This window comes from Oratosquilla oratoria, chromosome 5, assembly GCF_046742065.1.
Source record: "Oratosquilla oratoria isolate Oo_2021 chromosome 5, ASM4674206v1, whole genome shotgun sequence".
NCBI classification, from domain to species: Eukaryota; Metazoa; Arthropoda; class Malacostraca; order Stomatopoda; family Squillidae; genus Oratosquilla; species Oratosquilla oratoria.
This window is the reverse complement of record NC_134781.1, coordinates 13663176-13685387: the sequence shown is the minus strand read 5'-3', so window position 1 is coordinate 13685387 and position 22212 is coordinate 13663176. Positions and strand designations below refer to the sequence as shown.

The 22212-nt window shown below is 39.3% G+C and overlaps 2 protein-coding genes across 3 annotated transcripts in view; one reads left to right on the top strand and one right to left on the bottom strand.

Moving 5' to 3' along the window:
• LOC143025372 (uncharacterized) overlaps nucleotides 1-12621 on the top strand; it is a gene marked incomplete at its 5' end in the record, with an annotated part of 43428 nt that extends 30807 nt beyond the window's left edge. Inside the window, 5 exon segments of the mRNA XM_076184921.1 lie at nucleotides 447-668; nucleotides 3454-3593; nucleotides 5435-5528; nucleotides 8805-8942; nucleotides 9791-12621. Of these exon segments, the coding sequence (XP_076041036.1) occupies nucleotides 447-668; nucleotides 3454-3593; nucleotides 5435-5528; nucleotides 8805-8942; nucleotides 9791-10585 (1389 nt within the window).
• Nucleotides 12622-13705: 1084 nt separating this feature from the next.
• LOC143025204 (uncharacterized) overlaps nucleotides 13706-22212 on the bottom strand; it is a 12952-nt gene continuing 4445 nt past the window's right edge. For both annotated transcript variants that reach the window (XM_076184664.1, XM_076184663.1), the window contains exons 2-4: nucleotides 20097-21158; nucleotides 19566-19761; nucleotides 13706-16799 (exon numbers count right to left, since the gene is read on the bottom strand). In XM_076184664.1, the coding sequence (XP_076040779.1) occupies nucleotides 16605-16799; nucleotides 19566-19761; nucleotides 20097-21158 (1453 nt within the window). In that variant the 3' untranslated portion in view covers nucleotides 13706-16604. The remainder of the gene's footprint in view (nucleotides 16800-19565; nucleotides 19762-20096; nucleotides 21159-22212) is intronic.

Here is a 22212-nt window from a genome sequence, read left to right as displayed (position 1 = left end):
AGAGAACAAAGATGAAGGGTCACTATGTAAATGAAGCAGTGGAGCCCTGCTGTGTATTGTGTCTAGCTGCATTGCATCTGACCCAAGCAGTGAGTGGGGAATGGATGATGCATCATCCAAGAGGAGCTAAGATATAAGAAATAAGAACATAAGAACATAAATGAGAGTGGGATGGATGCATACCTTGGCCGTCTACCTCCCTTATAAGTTGGAAGAAATTTTTTGGTATATAAGTAGATAAATCTGATAATGGTTACCTTGAGTTCATTGACTGGAAATCTGCTGCTTCACAGCAGCTGGTAACAGTTCTTGGTTCCTCCTATAGATATCTCTAGGAAGAAATTTTAGTGAAAAGTAATGTCTAAGTGAGATACCTATGAATAGAAATTAGTGTTTACTCATAACCCCTGAAGTTATATATACATTTTTCTTTTCTTATTAAATAGCCAAGCCTTGAGAAACTGCTTCAGTTTGAACTTGAGGCTGCTTGGGAGGACACTCCCCAAGCTGTACAACAAACTTTCCTACAACAGCAGTTCTTGCATCATGTCGAAGTTCAAACATCACAGGAAGAAATTTTCTTAAATCAAAAAGTGTGTGATGATGGGCATCATCAAAGAATATGCAAAACATTGCTGCTCGTGCTAGCTCAAGGAGGAATCAACAAGGTGTTTATAAGTGATTTATGTTACCATTTACAAAACAGATAATTCCCATAGCTTAATAAAACTAGCAACAAAACAGAAGAAAAGTAGTAAATGAGCTGTCCACTATTTTGAAATATTAGAAAATATAAATAAATCTGTCATATCTGATGTTAGGTAGAGATTTAAGTATTTACCTAGTTGTATTATATGGGAAGGGAGCTATGCTCGTGGTGACCTGTCTTTGTATCTCTCAGCATCAAGTTTTTTCTTAAAATCTTGAATAGTGTTTGCACACACTGTTTCTTTGTCTAATTTGTTCCAAGTATCTATCACTCAGGGAGGAAGCTATTTTTTTTTTCAGGTGTGAATGTGGTGGTTTCGGAGGGGTTGGCTTGTTGAGTGTGGTTGGGGGGGCTTGTGGGAGGATCTTGGTTGAGAGGATTGGGGGGAACGGAGGGAGTGATTGGTGGGGATTAGTGTGGATTTGGGATGGGTGGGGGTTGTGTGGATTGGATTTTTGTGGTGGGACGGATGTGTGGGAGGGGGGAGGGATGTTTTTTGGGCCTTTGTGGACCTAGAAAGGGCTTATGACGGGCTGGACGGGGGGGGGGCACTATGGGAGGTTTTGCGGATGTGCGGGATGGGAGGAGGGCTTCTGGGAGCTGTCAAGAGTTTTTGTGAGAGCGGTGGAGCTTGTGTCAGGATTGGGGGAGGGACTTCGTCGGGGATGCGTTGTGTCGCCCTGGCTGTTCGACTTGTGTATGGATGGGGTGGTGCGAGAGGTGGGTGCAAGGGTGGTGGGTTGGGGCTTGGAGATGGTTAAAGAAAATGGAAAAAGGTGGGAGGTGAGCCGGCTGTTGTTTGCGGACGACGCTGCGCTTGTGGCAGGATCGGGGGAGGGATTGAGGAAGTTGGTGATGGAGTTTGGGAGAGTGTGTGAAGGAAGGTAGCTGAGGATGGGTGTGGGTGGGGGTGGGGTGGTGAGATGTACAAGGGGTGAGGGTGGCGGTGGTCTGGAGATGAGAATTGGGGGAGAGCGACTGGAGGAAGTGGATGGTTTTGGATGCTTGGGTGCAGGTGTGGTGGGAGGGGGTGGAGGTGGAATGTAAATTGGGAGGGGCGAGTGGGTGCCTTGGTGGATTGGGAGGTGTTGTGAGGAGTGGACATTTGGGAGTGGATGCTGGGAGGAGACTGTGTGGGGGGGTGATTGTGCCGGCAGCGCTGTGTGGGGCAGAGGCGTGGAGCGTGGGAGAGGAAGAGAGAGGGAGTTTGGGGTGGGGTGTCTGAGAGGTGTGATGGGGGTTGCTGGGTTGAATGGGGTGGGAGGTGGGGAGGAGAAGGAGGTGGAGGGGGGGTTGGTGGGGGAGTGTTGGGATGGTTTGGACGCATGGGGGGAGTGAGTGGGCGGGACTGGTGGGAGAGATGTGGAGGGAGTGAACATGAAGGGATGTCCTAGGGTGGGGTGGATGGGGGGGGCTTTGGGGAGGGGGGGAGTGTCTGTTGAGGGGGACGGGAGAGGACGGAGGACAGGGGTGAGTGGAGGGTGGTTGTATGTGGATGGTGTTGTGATGCATTGGGTGGGGGGTGGGGTCGTGTGTGTGAGCGGATTTTGACGCAGCCCGAAGGGATTTCTCCCCGTCTTCTCCTGTATGCATGGGGGGACGGAGGGGAGGGACGCCGATTTAATGAAGCGGCCTTGCTGTGGATGTGCTGTGTCTTGCGACACTGCTTCTGACCCAGGGCAGTGGACAAGGTGCAGGGATGGCCCGTCATCTGTGAGGTGCTGAGATGAGAGGGAGGGTGGAGGGGTGTGGAGTGTGTTCGGGGATGGAATGAGTGGGAATGATTTTATGCCTTTTCCTTTTTGGCTACCTCCCTTGTAAGGGGGAAAAAGCCTTGGTATATGTATGTATATTCTTTTTGGTACTGGGTGTCCATAGTGTTGCTGTGTACTCGAGTTTTGGTCTTATTAGTATAGTTAGATTTTTTTTATCATTTCCTCGTCCAAATAGGCAAATGCCACCTTTATTGACCTCAATAAATTGTAGGTTTCTCTGACTATTTTATTAATATGCTTATCCGGTGTCAAGTCTTTGCTGATCATCACTCCAAGATCTTTTTCCGAGTTTACTTTTTTGACCTCTTCTTCACCAATTTTATAATCTCTTGATATTCTGTTTTGACTTTTTCTAAATTCCATTATACTACATTTCTTGATATTGAATTTCACTTCCCACTGAGTCCATTTCCAGATCTTGTCCAAGTCTTGTTGTAATGAGTTGCAATCCTCCTCAGTTTTTACTTTCTTTAGTATTTTTGCGTCGTCTGCAAAGAAATTCATATAGCACTCTACTCCTTCATCCATGTCATTTATGTATATGGCAAACATGATCAGGGCCAGTACTGATCCCTGCGGGACACCACTTTTCATTTCTTCCCAATTTGAGAATTTATCTCTAATTACTACTCTTATTTTCCTCCCAATCAGGAAGTCTTTCATCCATTCCATTAATTTTCCTCTGATGATACCAATTGACTCTATCTTCTTTATTAGTTTATTGTGTGGTACTTTATCAAATGCCTTTTGTAGATCCAGAAAGGCGCGGTGTGCCCAACCATCTCTCTCTTGTATTATGTCTATTTATCTTGAGTAGAAGCAGATCAAGTCTGTTGTACATGATCTTCCTTGTCTGAATTCAAATTGATTTTGATTCAGCATAGTCTTTTAATTCTAATGTTAGATAAATCAAAGTTGTAAATAGCTTGATAGCTAAAGGAGACAGACTTGAATTTATTTTTGTTGCAGAAAAATGCTGCTAGTCTACTCCTACTTCTGCAATGGAGTTCAATGGAGAATGTGGACAAGGGCTGGTGTCTCCTGGAGGAATGGAAGAATGTGATGAACAATGAAATAACCTCAGAAGGGACACTTGAAGTCTACATGAGGTATCATTACCTACTTGACTTGTTTAGGGTACTTAGTTCTTTTAATATATTTCTTCCAATATTGTTTATTGTCTATGTCAGCAAGATGAAGAAAAGTACAACAAGCTATACCAACATGTTTGCAGATGATGCAAAAATCATAAGAAGAATGAAAAACAAGTGAGTGCAGACTATTGCAAAAAGGTCTAGACATTATTTTTGCACGGAGCCAAGAATGGGAAATACATACATACATACATATACCAAGGCTTTTTCCCCCTTCCAAGGGAGGTAGCCACAAAGGGAAAGGCATAAAAACACTCCCACCCATTTCATCCCTAAATACACTCCACACCCCTCCCACCCTTCCTCTCATCTGAGCACCTCCTGGATGACGGGTCATCCCTGAACCCTGCCCACCGCCCTGGGTCAGAAGCAGTGTCGCAAGACACAGTACATCCACAGCAAGGCCGCTTCATTTAATCGGCGACCCCCCCTCTCCGTCCCCCTTTGCATATAAGGAGAGGACGGGGAGAAATCCCTTCGGGCTGCGTCAAAATTTACTCACACATACTACCCCACCCCCCACCCCCCCGCCCATTCCTCCTCATGCAGTCACAACATCATCCATATACAACCATTCTCCACTCACCTCTGTCTTCCGTCCTCTCCCTTCCTTCCTCAACAGACATTCCCCTCTTCCCCAAAGCCCCCTTTACCCCATCCATCCACCTCATGGTTGGGAAATAAATTTCAATATAGAAAATTGCAAAGCACTGGAAACGGTCAATAGTGGCAAAAGACCATCCTTAGATTATTCCTTGGATAGAGAACCCAATACAAAAGCAAAATAGGAAAAATATTTGGGTTTTGTTGATACAGAATAACCTGTCACCTGATGGACATATCAGCAGGATTGTGGGAGAGATGTATGGACTGCTGCAGAAGATTAGAGTGGCTTTTCACTTTGTTTATGAAGAGATGATGAAAAAAATTCATTGAAACTCTGATCCAGCTGAGACTGGGATATGTGTCAGTGGTATGGTCCCAACACAGAGTGAATGATATAAGCAAGATTGAGAGAATGCAAAGGGCAGCAACCAAACTGGTCCCTAACCTGGCATGTAAACCATATGAGGAACTACTAAAAGCACTGGGTCTGCCAACTTTGAATGATTGAATAGAAAGGGGTGATATTATTGTAGTATTCAGGTCACTAAAGGGGATAGATTGTAGTGTCAGAAGAGATCTCTTGATTAAAGATGGGAGGGCTCTTAAGAGGCCATGGGAACAGATTAAGTAAGACCATTGAGTAAAGGATGTGAAGAAATACAATTTTCCATATAAATGCATGAATACTTGGAAGGGCTTTGAAGGTAATATAGCCCAAGTTTGTACAATACATGAATTCACTTTTACATACATACATACATATACCAAGGCTTTTTCCCCCTTCCAAGGGAGGTAGCCAAAAAGGGAAAGGCATAAAAACACTCCCACCCATTTCATCCCTAAATACACTCCACACCCCTCCCACCCTTCCTAAACCATTCCTAAAATTACGAATTCACTTTTAAATATGATAATTGGAAATCAATGATGTAGACTAAGTTGGAACTGTACACGAATTTGAGGCTAGGTATGGTAAATTGGAAAGTAGGAGACAGGACTCAACGAGCATTGCTCCTCCCCTGTATACTACAGTTAGGTAAATGCAATCCCACACATACACACTATACAAGCACACAAAACATGCAGTCATGAGTTTCGTCTTTTCTCAATGAGGTATTCATTTGTGAGTACAATGCTGAACTTTTCATAGCCTTAAAGACAACCTATGGGACTTCCATGTTCTTTTTCAGTATCTGTCAGCTCCTGCCGCCTAAGATATTTCTTGATGCAAATAGATTGGTACAACTTTTTGCAGAATTCAAGAATTTAGTGAATGCTTTGCAGGTAAGAAAATGTTTACTTTTACATGAAAATTATGATTGCAATTCAGACACCAGTTTTTCATATACATATACCAAATGGCCTTTTACCCAAGGAGTAACCAAGTCAAAGCATATGTATATATGTATGTTTTCACCACATGTCAAAGCCCATAGCCAAAATATATATAAGGAATCATTATGTCCTGATCTTGATTTTTTGATCATTTCATTTGTAAATATATCTTTGATGTTTTTAGGAATGTTCCCTTTAGGGCTATAGAGAGTAGGATGCCTAGTTCTATACCCATCCTGTTTTTTGTCACCTTTTATGACTCAAGTGGGACATGGTGGCAGTATTCTTTCTCCTGTACCACAGGGTTTAGCAAAAAAGGATTTGTATATTCACAGAAGTGGTACAGGACAGTATTAAGAGTAGGGGGGAGAGCATAATGGAAGGACAGCCGCAGTATAATAAAGTAGTATCATTTCTCCAAGAATAAAGATTTCCTTTATCACAGACAAAATATAGTGGAAATCAGAAGAGTAGGAAGAGTTTTAAATGTATATGTTCTTAGAGGAGAGAGTGGGGGAATATCATAATTTTTTGATGGAAAGTAAGTTGAGATTGGAGGATAGATGGAGAAAGAGGAAAAGGACAGAAGGTAGGGAGGTGCTTAGAGTAAACTGCTTAAATGAGAAAGAAAAGGAGGAGGAATGGGTATGCTTCAAAACAAAGAAGGTTGTAGAAGATAAGAAAGAAACATTCACATATTGGTAACAAAATAGGATGAGAGAATCATATGAGAAGTACAAAGAAAAAAGAAGTAAAGCATAAGAAGATGAGAGGAATAGGAGGGAGTAAAGGATAGAGTAGAACTAGGAGTTGAGGAGGAAGGGTATGCTTCAAAACAAAGAAGGTTGTAGAAGATAAGAAAGAAACATTCACATATTGGTAGCAAAGTAGGATGAGAGAATCATATGAGAAGTACAAAGAAAAAAGAAGTAAAGCATAGGGTAAAGGAGACAGAAAGGAGAGCAGATGTGAAAGGGGGTAAGAGTATGACAGAAAATTTTGAAAGTAATAAAAAGATGTTTTGGAAGGAGATTAAGAGAGGAAGAGGAGGCGAATCAAGTAGAGAAGAAAAGGTAAAAGGTGTAGATGGAGAGATGAAAATGGAAGAGACAGCAGTAAGAGGAAGATGGGCAGAGTATTTAGGGAGTTGTTAAATGTGAAGGAGGATAGGGAGGGAAAGGTAGTTTCAATGGAAAGCACTAAGAAAGTGACAGTGATGAATGAGGAAAATGGAGGAGAAATAAGAAAAGATGAGGTAAAAGCAGTTATTAAAATGATGAGAGCAGGTAAGGCACCTGGGTTAGATGGGTGTCATGTGGAGTGTCTAAAAAAGGGAGGTACAGTGATGGTGGACTGGCTGGTGAGATTGTTTAATGTTTGTCTAAAAGAGGGTAGAGTGCCGGAGGACTGGAGGAGTGCCTGTATAGTTCCACTTTACAAAGGAAAAGGGGACAAGTGTGAGTGTAGTAGTTTCAGAGGGATCAGTTTGTTGAGTGTAGTTGGGAGGGTTTTGATTGAGAAAATTAGGAGAGGAAGAGAGGGAGTATTTGGTAAGGAATAGTGTGGGTTTAAGATAGGTAGGGATTGTGTGAATCAGATTTTTGCGGTAAGACAGTTATGTGAGAACGTTTTAGGAAAAGGTAAGGATGTTTTTTGGACCTTATGGATTTGGAAAAGGCTTATAACAGGGTAGACAGGAAGGCATTGTGGGAGGTATTGCAGATATATGGAATAGGAGGAAAGCTGTTAAGAGCAATCAAAAGTTTTTACATAAGTAGTAGAGCCTGTGTTAGAATTAGAAATGGAGAGAGTAAGTGGTTTGAGGTAAAGGTGGGATTTCACCAGGTATGTGTCTTGTCACCATAGCTGTTCAATTTATTCATGGATGGGGTGGTGCAAGAGGTAAATGCAAGGGTAATGGGCCAGGGATGATGGTGAAAGAAAATGGAGAAAAATGGGAGATAAGCCAGTTGTTGTTTGTTGACGACACTGCGCTTGTAGCAGGATCAGAAGAAGGATTAAGGAAGTTAGTGATGGTGTTCGGGAAGGTGTGCAAAAGAAGGAAGTTGAAGATAAATGTGGGTAAAAGGAAGGTGATGAGATGTACAAGGGGAGAATGTGGCAGCAAATTGGAAGTGAACATTAAGGGAGAAAAACTAGAGGAAGTGGATAGCTTTAGGTACTTGGGTGCCAATATGGTGGGAAAGGGAGGAATGGAGATGGTAGTAGAATGTAGATTGAAAGGAGCAAGTAAATGCCTTAGGGGATTAAAAATTATAATGAGAAATAGACATTTGGGAATGGATAGTACTAGGAGATTGTATGAAGGGGTGATTGTACTGACAGCACTGTATGGGGCAGAAACATGGAACATAAGAGAGGAAGAGTTTAAATGTGTTTGAGTTGAAATGCCTGAGAAGTACAGTAGAGGTTACTAGGTTGGATAGAGTGAGAAACAAGGAGGTGAGGAGGAGAGCTGGGGTGGAAAGGGAGTTGGGAGATAGGGTTGATGAAAGAGTATTGGGATGGTTTGGACGCATGGAAAGAATGAGTGAAGAAAGATTAGTAAAAGAGGTGTGGAAGGCAGAGGTGGAAAGGGTGAACATTACGGGGTGACCAAAGATGAGATGGATGGATGGGGTAAAAGGTGCATTGGGAAAGAGGGGATGTCTTTTGAGGAAGAAAGGTAGAAGTCAGAAGATAGGGGTGAGTGGAGATTGGTTGTGTATGGATGATGCTGTGATGCATGCAAGGGAGTGGGTGGGGGAGGGGAGAAGGAGTATGCATGAATGATATTTTGACACAACCCTGAAGGATTTCTCCCCATATTCTATTTTTCTGCATGAGGGGATGGAGAGAGGGGGTCGTTGATTAAATGAAGCAGCCTTGCTGTGTATGTGCTGTGTCTTGCTGCATTGCATCTGACCCATGGCAGTGGGTGAGATGCAGGGATGAACCATCATCCAGGAGGAGCCAAGAAAAGAGGGAGTGAGGCATGGTGAATGGGAATGGAGTATGTGGGGATGAAATAGGTAGGAGTGAATTTATGCCTGATTTTGGCTACCTTCATTGTAAAGGGAAAAAAGCCCTTGGTAGATGTATATAAATATTTCTTCTGTATGATTATGTAATTAAAGAAAGAAAATCGTTATAAAAACTGATTTCTTCTACTGGACGTTAATTGAATGCTTATAAGTGCTTTTTCTTTTGAAATCTATTTTACAGATAAGATGCAGGGATGTTCATCTGAACATTGTCACCACATCCTTTTTGCTTAAAGCTTTGCTGATGGTGGCAGCCCAACCCAGTGCCAAAGATGCTCAATTGAGCCAATATTTGCAAGTCATTGCAACTCCTGTTATAGTAAGTAATTTCATACAAACCCCACTTGATAATGCATAGTGTCTTTTTTAGACTTTTGTTTCCTTTAGTTTGTGTGTGACTGGGAGTCATCTCTATTTTCCACATAAAGGGACAAGGAAGGGGGATTGCCGTGCCCTGATATGGATGTGTTGTGTCTTGCTGCATTGCTTCTGACCTGGGCAGTGGGCGGGATACAGGGATGATCCTTCATCCACAAGGAGCTAAGAAGAGAGGGAGGGGAGTGGAATGGGTGGAAGTAGGTACGTGCCTTTGATTTGGCTACCTGCCTTATAAGGGGGAAGGAGCCTTTGGTACATAGATTGTATGTAATAAGACAAGTTGGATGTAGAAGAGGAACTGAACTAATTGTCAAGGAAAGAAATGTTTGGGTATTGTTGGCATTGTAATATAGTAGTCTCCCTGACTGGAAACAGGGCCCCAAAGTGGCTAGCATGTTCCTTGGGATCCACACAGATATCTCCAGAAAGAAACATTGTACTACTGTCTTTGTAGTATTTACCTAATTGTTGTGTATAGGAAAGGAGCAACATATGTCTTTTCTCTTCAAATGGTCCCAATTTGGGAGATCTCATGTTCTCTATGATTACACCTAGATTTAAATTCATGTATGGTACCAGCCATGTCTAACACACAGTATTTCAAGAATTTATGCATCTGTATAGAATTTTTTTTTTTTTTATCTATGTTCTTTAGACACTTGATTTATTTTTCACCCTCCAATTTATTACCATGATGCCATATGTGTAATCATTTGCTCATACATGTCTTATAAAGAATTTAATACAGATTTGTATTGAAAGTGCTAGTTACCATATGTTCTTTTTCAGTTGCACTGGAAGACACTTCAACATCTCTTAAAACCTTTTAAAAAGATTTTGGCTCGACATAAAAGCCTGGAAAGCTTTTACAACAATGCCAACAAGATGTATCAGGAATTGATCAGTAAGAAAACTATTGGATGCCAACTTGATGCAACAGTGGGTGCTATGGGCATTGTGGCTCATATTGTAGATAATGGAGGCATTGTGCGCAATCTGTCACCTCAATTCAATGGTCCTGTGCTGTACTGGCTCTTAGTCATGATCTCAGTGAAACAAATATACAGTCTTATACGCTACTTTCCTGATGAGAAAGGAGAGATTGTAACAAGAACTAATCAAGATGAAAGTTGTTTGCTCCTTATTGAAGAATGCAAAAATTATTTGAAATGTGTACCTGTTGAAATAGTGATGAGGATGTGTGTAGCTTCTGAGACTGTGAAACAAAGTCTTCCAAGTAAACTTGTTCCTCTGGCCCTTACAGCTGTATTACTCTCGCAGATTCCCAAAGGTGAGTCCAAGCTGGATGCTAAAGAAAATGTAAGTGTAATTCTTAACTTGCTTTTATACTGTCATCATTTAACTAGTAAAATCTATGAGATGATGCCAGACTCCCTAGCAGGTGAAACAAAAGAAGATGAAAATATTATTACTTTAGACTATTTATCTGACCTAGCTGTCAGAATTATATCCATCATATCAAGAGTGCCTGCAAGCTGTCTAAATAATATTAAGAATTTGAAATATATAGATCCAGAAATAAGATCTGCAATATATTCAAAATGTAAGAGTAATTCCTCATGATTCATTTTGTCAAAGAACAGAAAAGTGGTAGAATTATGAATTTGCCTTTTCATTTCCATAGTGGGTTGTAAGTGAAAATTTCCTAAAGCCAAATTTTATCATACAATGTTTTTCCATTGCTAAAAGTAGATGGGATATGAAACAAAAAAGCAAATTAAATTAATAGAAAAAAGTTCCCAGTCAGTATTCTCCAAAGCAGAGAACTTGAGTAGGAAAAAGGAATAACTAGCAAAGTTGTATTGAATAGTGTCAGAGTGGATTTACAAGAATTACATTAATTACTCGAGAATATAAATGTGAGAAAGGTCTCAGGGCTAAATAGGATTTCCAATTGGAATGCCAAGAACATTTGGTAAATAAAATACTTAAAATGAGTACAAGTTTTCTACATGAAGGAAGAATTCTCCAATACTGATAAGAGGCAAATGTGGTCCCAGCTTAAAGGTGTGACAAAGGATAGGAATGACCCTTCCTCCAGGAGGCACTGAGATTGGAGGGCTATTGAATTAGTTTTGATATGTATATAATGGTAGTGTGGTTTTGGCTTTGGCACCCCCCTATAGGAGGGAAAGGGCCTTTACATATATATATATATGAGTATATATATATATATATATATATATATAGAAGCTTGCAGGCTGAGCAGGTTAGGGCGTTGTTACTTGCGGCAAAGGTTGTAGGGATGGCAGTTCGAATCCTGCCACTGGCAAAGTTGAACCAAAGGCATGGTTCATTAAATTCCACACTACAAAGCCATCTGTGAGGGGCACTGTCCTAGCCTTCCGATAGGGGGGTGAGTTTGTGTTCAACCCATCTCTCTTGATGGTTTATTGGTCTAAGTCAATACGGCATTGGTCATGTGCATGCTGCCGTTGGTTCGAAATCCAGGCATACCACATTTCAATTTCTGCATGTGCCTCCACGGTTCTTCTGATGTTGATGGCTTAGAAGTAAAGTGCATTGTGGTTGATAAAAATGTATCTAGTCACTGGGACCCATTCAGTGTTGCACAAATACTTTACTGTGTTCGTATACTTACCAATGTACTATCATAGTGGAGATGGGTTGAATGCAAACTTTCGTGTATGTGTATGTAACTCGAGCATACAAATATATAAGAAAAGTTGCGCTCAACTTATATCTCTCTTGATGGTGTCTTGGTCTAAGTCAATATGGCACTGGTCATGTGCTTGCCGCCGTTGGTTCGAGTCCTCAGGCATACCACGTTTCAATTTCTGCATGTGCCTCCATGGTTCTTCCGATGTTGATGGCTTAGAATTAAAGTGCATTGTGGTTGATAAAAATGTATATATATATATATATATATATATATATATACATATTAGTGTGGAATGAAAGAAGATTGAGGAGACAGCAAAAAATTAAATAAATATATAACAAGTCTGTCTATATACCAAAGCCTCTTCTCCTTTATGAAGAAGATAGCTAGCTAAGCATGCTATCCATCCTCACTTATTCCACTCCTATCCACCACCCATTTGTTTTCCTCTTATCTCCTCAGGGATGAAGGGTCATCCCTGTTTCATGTTCACTGCTTAGGTCAGAAATATAGAATAAAATATAATAAAATTAGAATGTATGGAGGATGTTAAATGCATCTTTCCTTGTAGATCCATTAATTGTTGAATGGATTTGAAGAAGGAACAATTGAAGCCAATAATTAGCAAATTTAAAGTGGTTTGATTTTTGGAAATAAATGAATAAGTCAGACCCCATGAGCATAGTACCAACCCTGTATATTATACTTAGATAAATACATCAGTATTATGATTTGTGTTTTGATTATTTTTTATAGAAATTTATTATTGAGTTCTGATTGATGGCATATTTATTTCAAAAATAATTGCAGACCAGCTAAATACTATTCATTGAATCGAATGCTTATATCCTCAAAAAAGAGTTGATTTACATGATTTATTGATTTATTCTTGGGCTTCGTCAGTAATACTTGTAATCTACCAGATTATAAATTTGTATATCTGTTGTGTTATAAATAAATAAAATTGTTGTATATATATATTTTTTCATCCACCAAATCATAACCTGATACAAGAATGAACATTTATTTGTTCAGCACCTGTTTCATTTTCACTTTAGAATTACCCACAGGTGTAGTGTTATCCACAAATAACTTGTTCACTTCACATGTCCTTAGACTCTTGCCTATCAGTTACCTCCACCTAACATTCTCACGTTTACCACACTGTCCACATACATACTGAACAACAATGGTAATGTCACACAGCCCTGATGTAGCCCCACATTCACCTCAGACCATCCATTCCCAGCCTTCACACATGCTCTTTACTATCTATATACCAAAGGCTTTTTCCCCCTTATAAGAGAGGTAGCCAAGCCAAAAGGAACACACACATTCCCATTCATTCCACTACCATCCACCACCCTTTCCTCCCTCTCATCTTAGCTCTTTGTGGATGAAAGTTCATCACTGTCTTCTGTCTACTGCCCTGGGTCAGAAGCACTGCAGCAAGACACAGTACATCCACAGCTATTATGGAAAATAGGGAAGACAAGGAGAAATCCCTTTGTCAAAATATGCTCTTTACTACTCATGTAGAAAATTTTAACTGCCTTCATCAGACTTCCTATTTCATATATAACATGCTCAACAAATCTTTTCTGTCAGCCTTATCATATACCTTGTCCAAGTCCAGGAAAGAACAAAAAATCTTTGCATATACCTTGATGATACATGGAAGGAAAATATGAGAAGTGGGAGGGGTCCTTAGCCTCTCATTCCGTCCCATTGGGTTTCCTTTTATGGCACTCAGGGGAACACTATGACAGTATTCTTGTCCCCCAGCTAAAGAATTTTAAAAAGGTGTAGTCATAGGGGTGGTAAAATATTTAAGGATTGGAAAGTTTTTTTTTGGTTGAAAAAGTAATGTGAAGTGTATTAATTAAATGAAAGTACTGTGAGACTGAGGATGAAAAGAATAGAAATGATGAATTTGTATGGAACATGTATGCAAGAAAAATACAGGTATATTTGTAAGCCCCACAAAAGTTATTTGTATTTCTTTGGATCCTTTCTTTCAGGTGCAAATGGAGAAATGAAAATGGAAGAGATGGCAGTAAGAGGAAGATGGGCAGAGTATTTTAGGGAGTTGCTAAATGTGAAGGAGGATAGGGAGGGAAAGGAGTTGGGAGATAGGGTTGATGAAAGAGTACTGAGATGGTTTGGACACATGGAAGGAATGAGTGAAGAAAGATTAGTAAAAGAGGTGTGGAAGGAATGAACATGAGGGGGTAACCAAAGATGAGATGGATGGATGGGGTAAAAAGGGCACGGAGAGAGGGGGATATCTATTGAGAAAGGAAGGTAGAAGACAGAAGATAGGGTTGAGGGGAGAATATTGTTTATGGATAATGCTGTGATGCATGGAAGGGAGTTGGGGAGATGGGGGATTGAGGGAGTGTGTTAATTATATTTTGGTGCACTGAAGGGATTTCTCCCCATCTTTATTGTATGAGGGGACAGAAAGAGGAGTTCACCAATTGAATGAAGCGGCCTTGCTGTGGATGTGCTATGTCTTGCTATATTGCTTCTGACTCAGGGCAGTGGGCAAGATGCAGGGATGACCTGTCATCTAGGAGCCACCAAGGTAAGAGGGAGTGGAGTGTGTGGGGATGGAATGGGTGGGAGTGGATTTTATGCATTTGTTTTTGGCTACCTCCCTTATAAGGGGGAAAAAGCCATTGTATGTGTATGTATGTATGGCTTACTGGAGAAGATAAGTTTCACTAAAACTAATTATGCTAAAAATTATTTTCATGTACAAAACTGTATTGCCACTGTAAGCTTAAGTGCATATCATCACTTCATAGAGAAGTTACCAAAGTCATTTTTTTGCTGATTTCTGGATTTTTGCCTAAATAAATTCATCACATGGTACTCCTAGTGGTACAATTGCCAATGTCATATCTAGTGTCTGAGAAAGTTAAAACTATGTAAGGATTAATATTATGTACATTTATGAAACAAAAATGTGGATACTTTTTTCTTGAAAAGTTGGAAAAATTACATAGGCACTTTCTTTATGAGATTAATGATATTTAAGTAGAGGATGAGAGGGAGAAATGAGAGAAGAATGGGTCTTCTTAATAGGGAGGGGGTGGAATGGATATCCATATGTTTAAGTTTGCCCTATTTTATGAGAGATTGTTGATTTATTTCCTCCATTCCCTGTGGATGGCAGAGGTAGCTGAATAAACTCATTAGTAAATGTTATGGTTTTGCACCTATGTATGGAGAGGAACAATTGGTTAGAAAACTTTGGAGGAGATCAGGACATGGAAATAGTACATAAATTTGATTTAAAGTTTATATTTATTCCAGAAGAGTCCTCCCATTGTGTGAGCATTGATGAGTATAAGAATTCATTATATTGATGATTATGTTTAGATAGCTGCTGATAGGAATGGTACTTGGTAATATATATTTATATATATATTTATTTTCTTGAGCTTACTTTTATATGTACAACAAGACTCGTGAATAGTTATGGACCAGGAAGTTAAAGTATTGACATGTTGACAACTTCTATTTCAATTGTATCTGACAAGTGACACTCTTCCCTTTCTTTTGACTACTACCAGGCTATTTCACTTGTCTGTGGGATCCCCTCAATAGCAACAGGGTCAGATTTCAAGTTATGAATTTCATTGGATCTTGATGGTTGGGGGAAGATATTTTCAATTAATCAGAATTGTTGCTTCAGGTATATATGACTGGAAAACAAAAGCCCCACAAAAGTTATTTGTATTCTTTGGATCCTTTCTTAGATCTTCCTGAGAGGCATTGGATTGTTGTCTGTGTTTTATTTACCAGACTGTAACAGAAAGGAGAAGAGCTATTTTTGTGGGGTTGTCTCTCTTTTTCTCCTTAGTTCAAACTCAGGGTTAGATTTAGATTTCTTTGTTATTTTAGATTTGATTGTTTTCTTTTAAGCTATTCAATGAGTTGATGCATTTGTATAGAAAACTGTTTTTTGATGTACTTCAAGCAGGGTCTATGTAACTAGGCTGTAGAAGCAAAAGGGTTCATCCCCTCTTATTAAATGGTTGGAGGCTCTCAGAATCCCTAGTTTTTGGAAAATTTATGTAGTTTTTCTAAGTAGTGGTTACAGAGTGGGAGCTCCTGGTAAACTCTTCCAATGATTTACTAATTTTAACAGGAATAGTCAAGGATCTTTGTCAGGATTTGTTGTGTTTGGCATAATAATTGATTGACAACAACAATAACTGTGAGACAACAGGTTTCCTATCCAGTAGAACTTGAAACAACATTTGTTATTGCATTATTCATAACTGGCTTGCCAACCAAATGATTCACATGGTAAACATGACCCCTCTCATCTTCTCTTGTTTTACATCAAGTCATGAGTGTATTACTAAACCACTTTTTGTATTAGTGCATGTGTATGTATATATGCATAGCAACACCAAGATAGCATGATTGTTAGACTTTTTTGTTTTCATTAGTGGGATCTATGTCGGGTATTTGCACAAGGTGTTCTTTGAGATGAATGTTAGAGAGTCATCTCCTTGGGCTCCATCTTCAAAACTGATCAGTATCATCACCTTTAACTGGAGGTGCACTTCAAAGGGGCTGATACTCAATCTTTAGACTGGGCTTAAGATCTTTCTGTCAACTTTGGCTGTATTTCTTTCACTTTTTCACACCACACAGAAGAGAGCTGACAACTAGCATCTTCTCCCTATTACTGCAAGCTAGTGACAGTCTCACATTAACGCAACACAAATAACAGTCCAAAGTTTCTTCCTAACAAAATTTATGAGAGCCCCCAAGGCCCAATGCCAGTTGCTGTAGTATTGCAAGTCTCCAGCCACTGAAACTCCAGGTATTGATTATAATTTTCATCATCATTCATAACTGTTACCATTAATATGCTGGCAAGTTGATGATGTGTGTACATGAATGCAGTACTCCTTAAACAATGAATCATGTTATCCTTCACTTTAGTTGAACCAGATTCCTTGGAGATGGCTTCAAGTGGACCTGAGGTGTTGAGTAGGGTAGGGAGGGTTCCAGCACGATAAGTTCTTCCAAGATGACAACGCCATCCCATCCTCGCACTTCTATACTGACACAATCAAAGTTACTTTTCCTCTGTACCCCTACCATCTGCCCTCCCACTTTCAACTCCATCTGAAAGGTAAAAGTTTTCATTAATTTTTTGTATTCATACATAAACACACATACATGCATATACATATATACATATTGATAGCCTCTGAGCATAATTAGCTTAGCGCTAGTGGTAGAATTGTCTTTGCTTACTTATCCATTGGTTATCGTACTAACCAGTGGAGATCCATCACTAAACTTTACAGGAGAGAAGTTCACATCTTCATGAGCACCCACCACAGGAATTATGGAAAAATTATATTCCACATCGTTTCTGACTCATAAAAAGCTGCATTTTATGCAGCTAAGCTAATTATGCTCCAAGGCTATCGATATACATATGTATATGGAGTCAGAAGTGTGAAGTGAATTTCAACATCAAGAAATGTAGTATAATGGAATTTGGAAAAAGTAAAAATAGAATATTGGGACAATATAAAATTAGTACAAAGGAAGTAAAAAAAGTCATCTCGGAAAGGGGCCTAGGAGTATCTATCAGCAATGACATGGCACAAAACAAACATATCAACAAAATAATTGGAGAAACTTTCAATTTACTAAGATCAATGAAAGTGGCCTTTGAATACCTGGATGAAGAAATGGTAAAGAAAATATTAGTTACATTGATAAGACCAAGATTGGAGTATGCTGCAACACCATGGTCACCATGGTCACCCAGTACTAAAAAGAACATAAAGAAATTAGAAAGAATTCAAAGAGCAATGACAAAGATGGCACCAATGCTCTCCAAATTGACATATGAACAAAGATTGGACAAACTCAAACTACCAACCCTGGAACAAAGAAGAGAAAGAGGAGATCTACTAACCATCTACAGAATTATGAAAGGGATGGAAGTCCTTGATAGAGATGATTTACTAAAGTGGGATAAAAGAAAAACAAGAGGACATGAATTTTTTTTTTAAAAAGGATAGTTACAGAAGAGATCTGAAAAAGAATAGCTTCCCACACAGAGTGGTAGATATCTGGAACAAACTGAATGAGGAAACAGTGAATGCAAAAACTATACAAGAATTTAAGATCAAACTGGATGCTGAAAGATACAAAAGCAGGTCACTATGAGCATAGATCTCTTCCCATAAAATGCAACTAGGTAAATAAATATATTGAAATCCACAGTGTCAGCACACATATGCACACATGTACACTAGCATGGCTCCTTTCCTGTATATTGCAGTTAGGTGAATACACTAAGATCAATGAAAGTGGCCTTTGATTACTTGGATGAGGAAATGTTAAAGAAAATATTAGTCACACTGATAAGACCAAGATTGTAGTACACTGGGACAAAAAAGAATATAAAGAAATTAGAAAGAATTCAAAAAGCACTGACAAAAATGGCACCAACACTCTCTAAATTGACATATGAACAAAGATTGGCCAAACTGGAACTACTAACCCTGGAACAAAGTACGATTACAAGTTATTTGGAAATTCGTTAACAAAAGTGGATAGTGAAAAAGATCTCGGTGTAATTATCAGTTATGACCTCAAATCATCCAAGCAGTGTATTTCAGCCTCTGAGAAAGCAAATAAGATTCTAGGACTGATTGTGCGATCTTTTGATTTCAAAAGTCCATCACTCATTAACAAGCTATATAAATCATTAGTTCGTCCACATTTGGAATATGCTGTTTCCATATGGTCACCGAATCTCATTAAAGACATTGACAGACTGGAAAAAGTACAACGGTGAGCGACAAAACTGATTCCAAATATCAAAAATAAATCATACAAAAATCGACTAAAACATATGTATCTGTTTTCCCTAAAAAAGCGTAGACTCAGAGGTGACTTGATACAGGTCTTTAAAATTCTAAAGGGAATTGACAACATCAAAAGTGACCAAATTTTCACATTGAATGAGAATCAGACAAGAAACAATGGTCTCAAACTGTCCGGAAATAGATTCAATTTGGAAGGTAGAAACAACTTTGCCAACCGTGTAGTTAATGAATGGAATAAACTTCCTGCACAGGTAGTGCAATGTAGTTCAGTTCGAAGCTTTAAGAATCATTTAGATAAACACCTAAGCAAGATGCTGTAATGATTATAATTTATTTTATATTATTTGTTTTTGTTTTGTTATCATTTATCTGTCTGATTTTCATTTATTATTACTTATATGTTAATTTATTATTATTTACTATTTACCTGTTTGTTTATTATCTAACTATACCTATGCATTTATTTATGTATTTTATTTGTTATTTACATTATTATAGTTTTTATTTATTATTTTATTATTATGATTTTTTTTTCGCATCCGACCTAGATATGGACCAAAAGGTCTCCTGTCGGCATGCTCCGCCTTTGTAATCCTTTGTAAGAGATCTACTGGCCATTTACAGAAATATGAAAGGGATGGAAGTCCTTGACAGAGAAGATTTATTAAAGTGGGATAAGACAAAAATAAGAAGACATGAAAAAAAAACTCAAAAAGGAAAGTTATAGAAGAGATCTGAAAAAGAATAGTTTCCCACACAGAGTGGTAGATATCTGGAACAAATTGGATGAGGCAACAGTGTGTGCAAAAACTATACAAGAATTTAAGAACAAACTAGATGCTGAAAGATATAAAGACAGGTCACTATGAGCATAGCTCTCTTCCCGTATAATACAACTAGGTAAATACAGTATGGAAACACTGAGAAATAGGGAGCTTCCCTGTGAAACTTATCAATTAGTAATTATTTATTCAGGATTTTCAAAGATAATACAAAATTTCTTAGGTACTAGAGAAATTAGACTGTAATAATTGTTCACCTGATCAGACTGATTGATTAAGTCAAGTGTTGTACATTGCTGAACCATAAATGGGAAAGGGCGAATGTGTGTCGCCTCAGGCCCGTCATAGTCAGAGAAGCACATCTTGACATGACGACTCTTGAAGTTGACTTCAAGGTAGAAGGGTTCCATGCCTCTTGGGCCAAGATAGTGGATGCCAAAGTTTGAGGAGGTGCTGTAGGAAATAGGGGAACATAGATGAAACTATTATTTTTTATTCCATTCTATTTTTTCTTTTGTTATGAGTATGAACTTTTTGGAACAATAATGTTACTGGTGTTCAAGACACAGTTGTTCTAATGAAAGGTATTTCTGTTCACATTCTACACATTGAACTTACAACTGCTACATGACAGTGACATTAGTAATTGTTCATATTGTAACATGGAGTATATATTCTATTTAATTTTTATGGTCCTGATCTTGACTGAATGATGGGATAAGATAGTGGTAATGACATTAATTTATGAAATGGGGTAGTTTCTATTTGGCAAGAGAAAATGTGATTACCTTGGTGCAGTGAATGTGACCCTTGTCGTGTAAGGCGAGGACAAGTAAGTGGGAAGTGGGAGGCGGGCCTTTTGGCCACGATGAAGGTGCATTGGCTCTCCATAACCCATCCTGGTCTCAGGAACCTCTGGTCTCCCAAAAACTGTGGCAGACAACGTTGTATGTTGCAACCCTATCCTGAGTTCAGGGTAAACTGGTGGGCCGATGGTCACTATCTCATTAGTATCTTGAGGTGGTGCTGATGGACCAAAATCATAGTCAAGCTTCCAGGCATCTTTGGGTGCTGTTGAGGGATGACTGAAATTTGTTGATGCTGCAATCTTCAAACTCTCCACCCCAGTCTCTAGCTTTTCAGATGCCTTTACAGCTTCCTGTACTTGGTCTAATGCATCAGGTTGGTAGAATCTTTTGGACTCGCTCATTGCAGTAGCAACCAGTTTGTCTAACTCAGTTACTGAAGTAGCTTCTTCAACACTTTCCTGTTGCTCTTCCACCTTTTCCTGCAAGGATTGAATCTTGGGCACAATTTCCTCCAAGACAGACATCACTGTCTTTGTTTCACTCAAGAGTCCTTTGGAGAGAGACTCCAGTGCAGCCAACCACTCCTTAAAGACAGCATTATTACTTGTATACAAGGCCTTGATTTGATTCATAGCTTGCTGTAGGTCTGTAATCACATGAGGGTCTCCCATGTGATGGGGAATGCAGTCTTCACAGAGGGCAGTGTGGCAAGCCAAACACCAGGAAACTCTGGGACTCTCATGATCAGGACATAATCCTTCTATAGATTCCTCAGACTTTGAACTGGTGGGGTAATCATATTTCTGTGGCTTGGAGGGTTCTTTCAAATGAAGAGTTGCTACTAGAGATTCCCACCCATAGTTGACTGGCAGGTCAGTTACTGCTGTGCTACGGTGTTCAGTTCGGCAGTCAGGGCACCTGAGGAAGGTAGTTTTCTTGCAGATTTCTGAAAGACATGGGAGGCAGAAATTGTGTCCACAAGGAAGAACATGTGGTCTTCGGTCACGACCGAAAGTGTTTGTACAAACACTGCAGTCCATCCTGTAATAAAGCAACATAACACTTGAATTCTTTACACCATTACCCTTAGAAGCTGAAGTCACAGTAATTACTTCTGAATCAGTAATGGGTTCACCTGTGTTTGTGTATCTGTTCGTCTGTTTATGAAATATCTTAAGGTTACTGTCAAGTTATGATGACATTTTCTGGAGTATTGCATTGGCTGAGGAAAATTTTGTTTTGAGATATGTCTGAATCCTTAAATTTCTTTTTAACCTTGGCCAATGAAGTTGGACAGAGGGTAGTGTGTTTATATATAATATATATATATATATATTATATATTGTATATATGGGCAGGAGATTTTCTCTCAAGCATGTATGGTTAAACTTAATGGCAAGATTATTATTGCAGAGTTTTTTATCTGCCTTTTCTCTTTCTCTGAGAATCTTTTTCCCTTCCACGGGAAGTTGTCTTATAATGTCACCATATGACATTGTTTTGTCAGTTACTTTGGGCATGGCTTTACCAAAGTGAAAAACTGGCCAGAACGCATTTTCACACTACTTAGTGCTTCATCAGTGGCTAGACTGTGAATATCTGATTGAATTATTGTGTTTATATATTGTTGGTGGTGGTCTGATATTACATTTTGGGGCCTCTGATTGGCTAGTGGGCTGGACTGGGACTCCCAAACTATTCTACTTCCTCATTGGTCGGCTGTTGTGTGACGTCATCAGTATTGTGCCTTCTTTCAGTGGGCTTAGATCTCCTTACGCTAGGGAGGGCTGAAATCCTCACACCTTACACTCCCGCTGACTACAATGTCAAATCCGCCACTGATTTTCTAGATTTTTTAGCAAACAATAACTCAAAAGGCATTATCGCTTCGTTAGATGCGGAGTCCCTCTATACTAACATCCAAGTTGACCGCACTATTCAATATATAATAGACAGAGTTTATCACAATGATACCACTCCTAACTGTGATATCCCAGAGAAAGTAATGAAAGACCTTTTGGAATGTTGCACCAAAGAAGCCCCCTTTATGTGCCCTAGAGGAAATAAATATTGCCAAACCGATGGTGTTGCAATG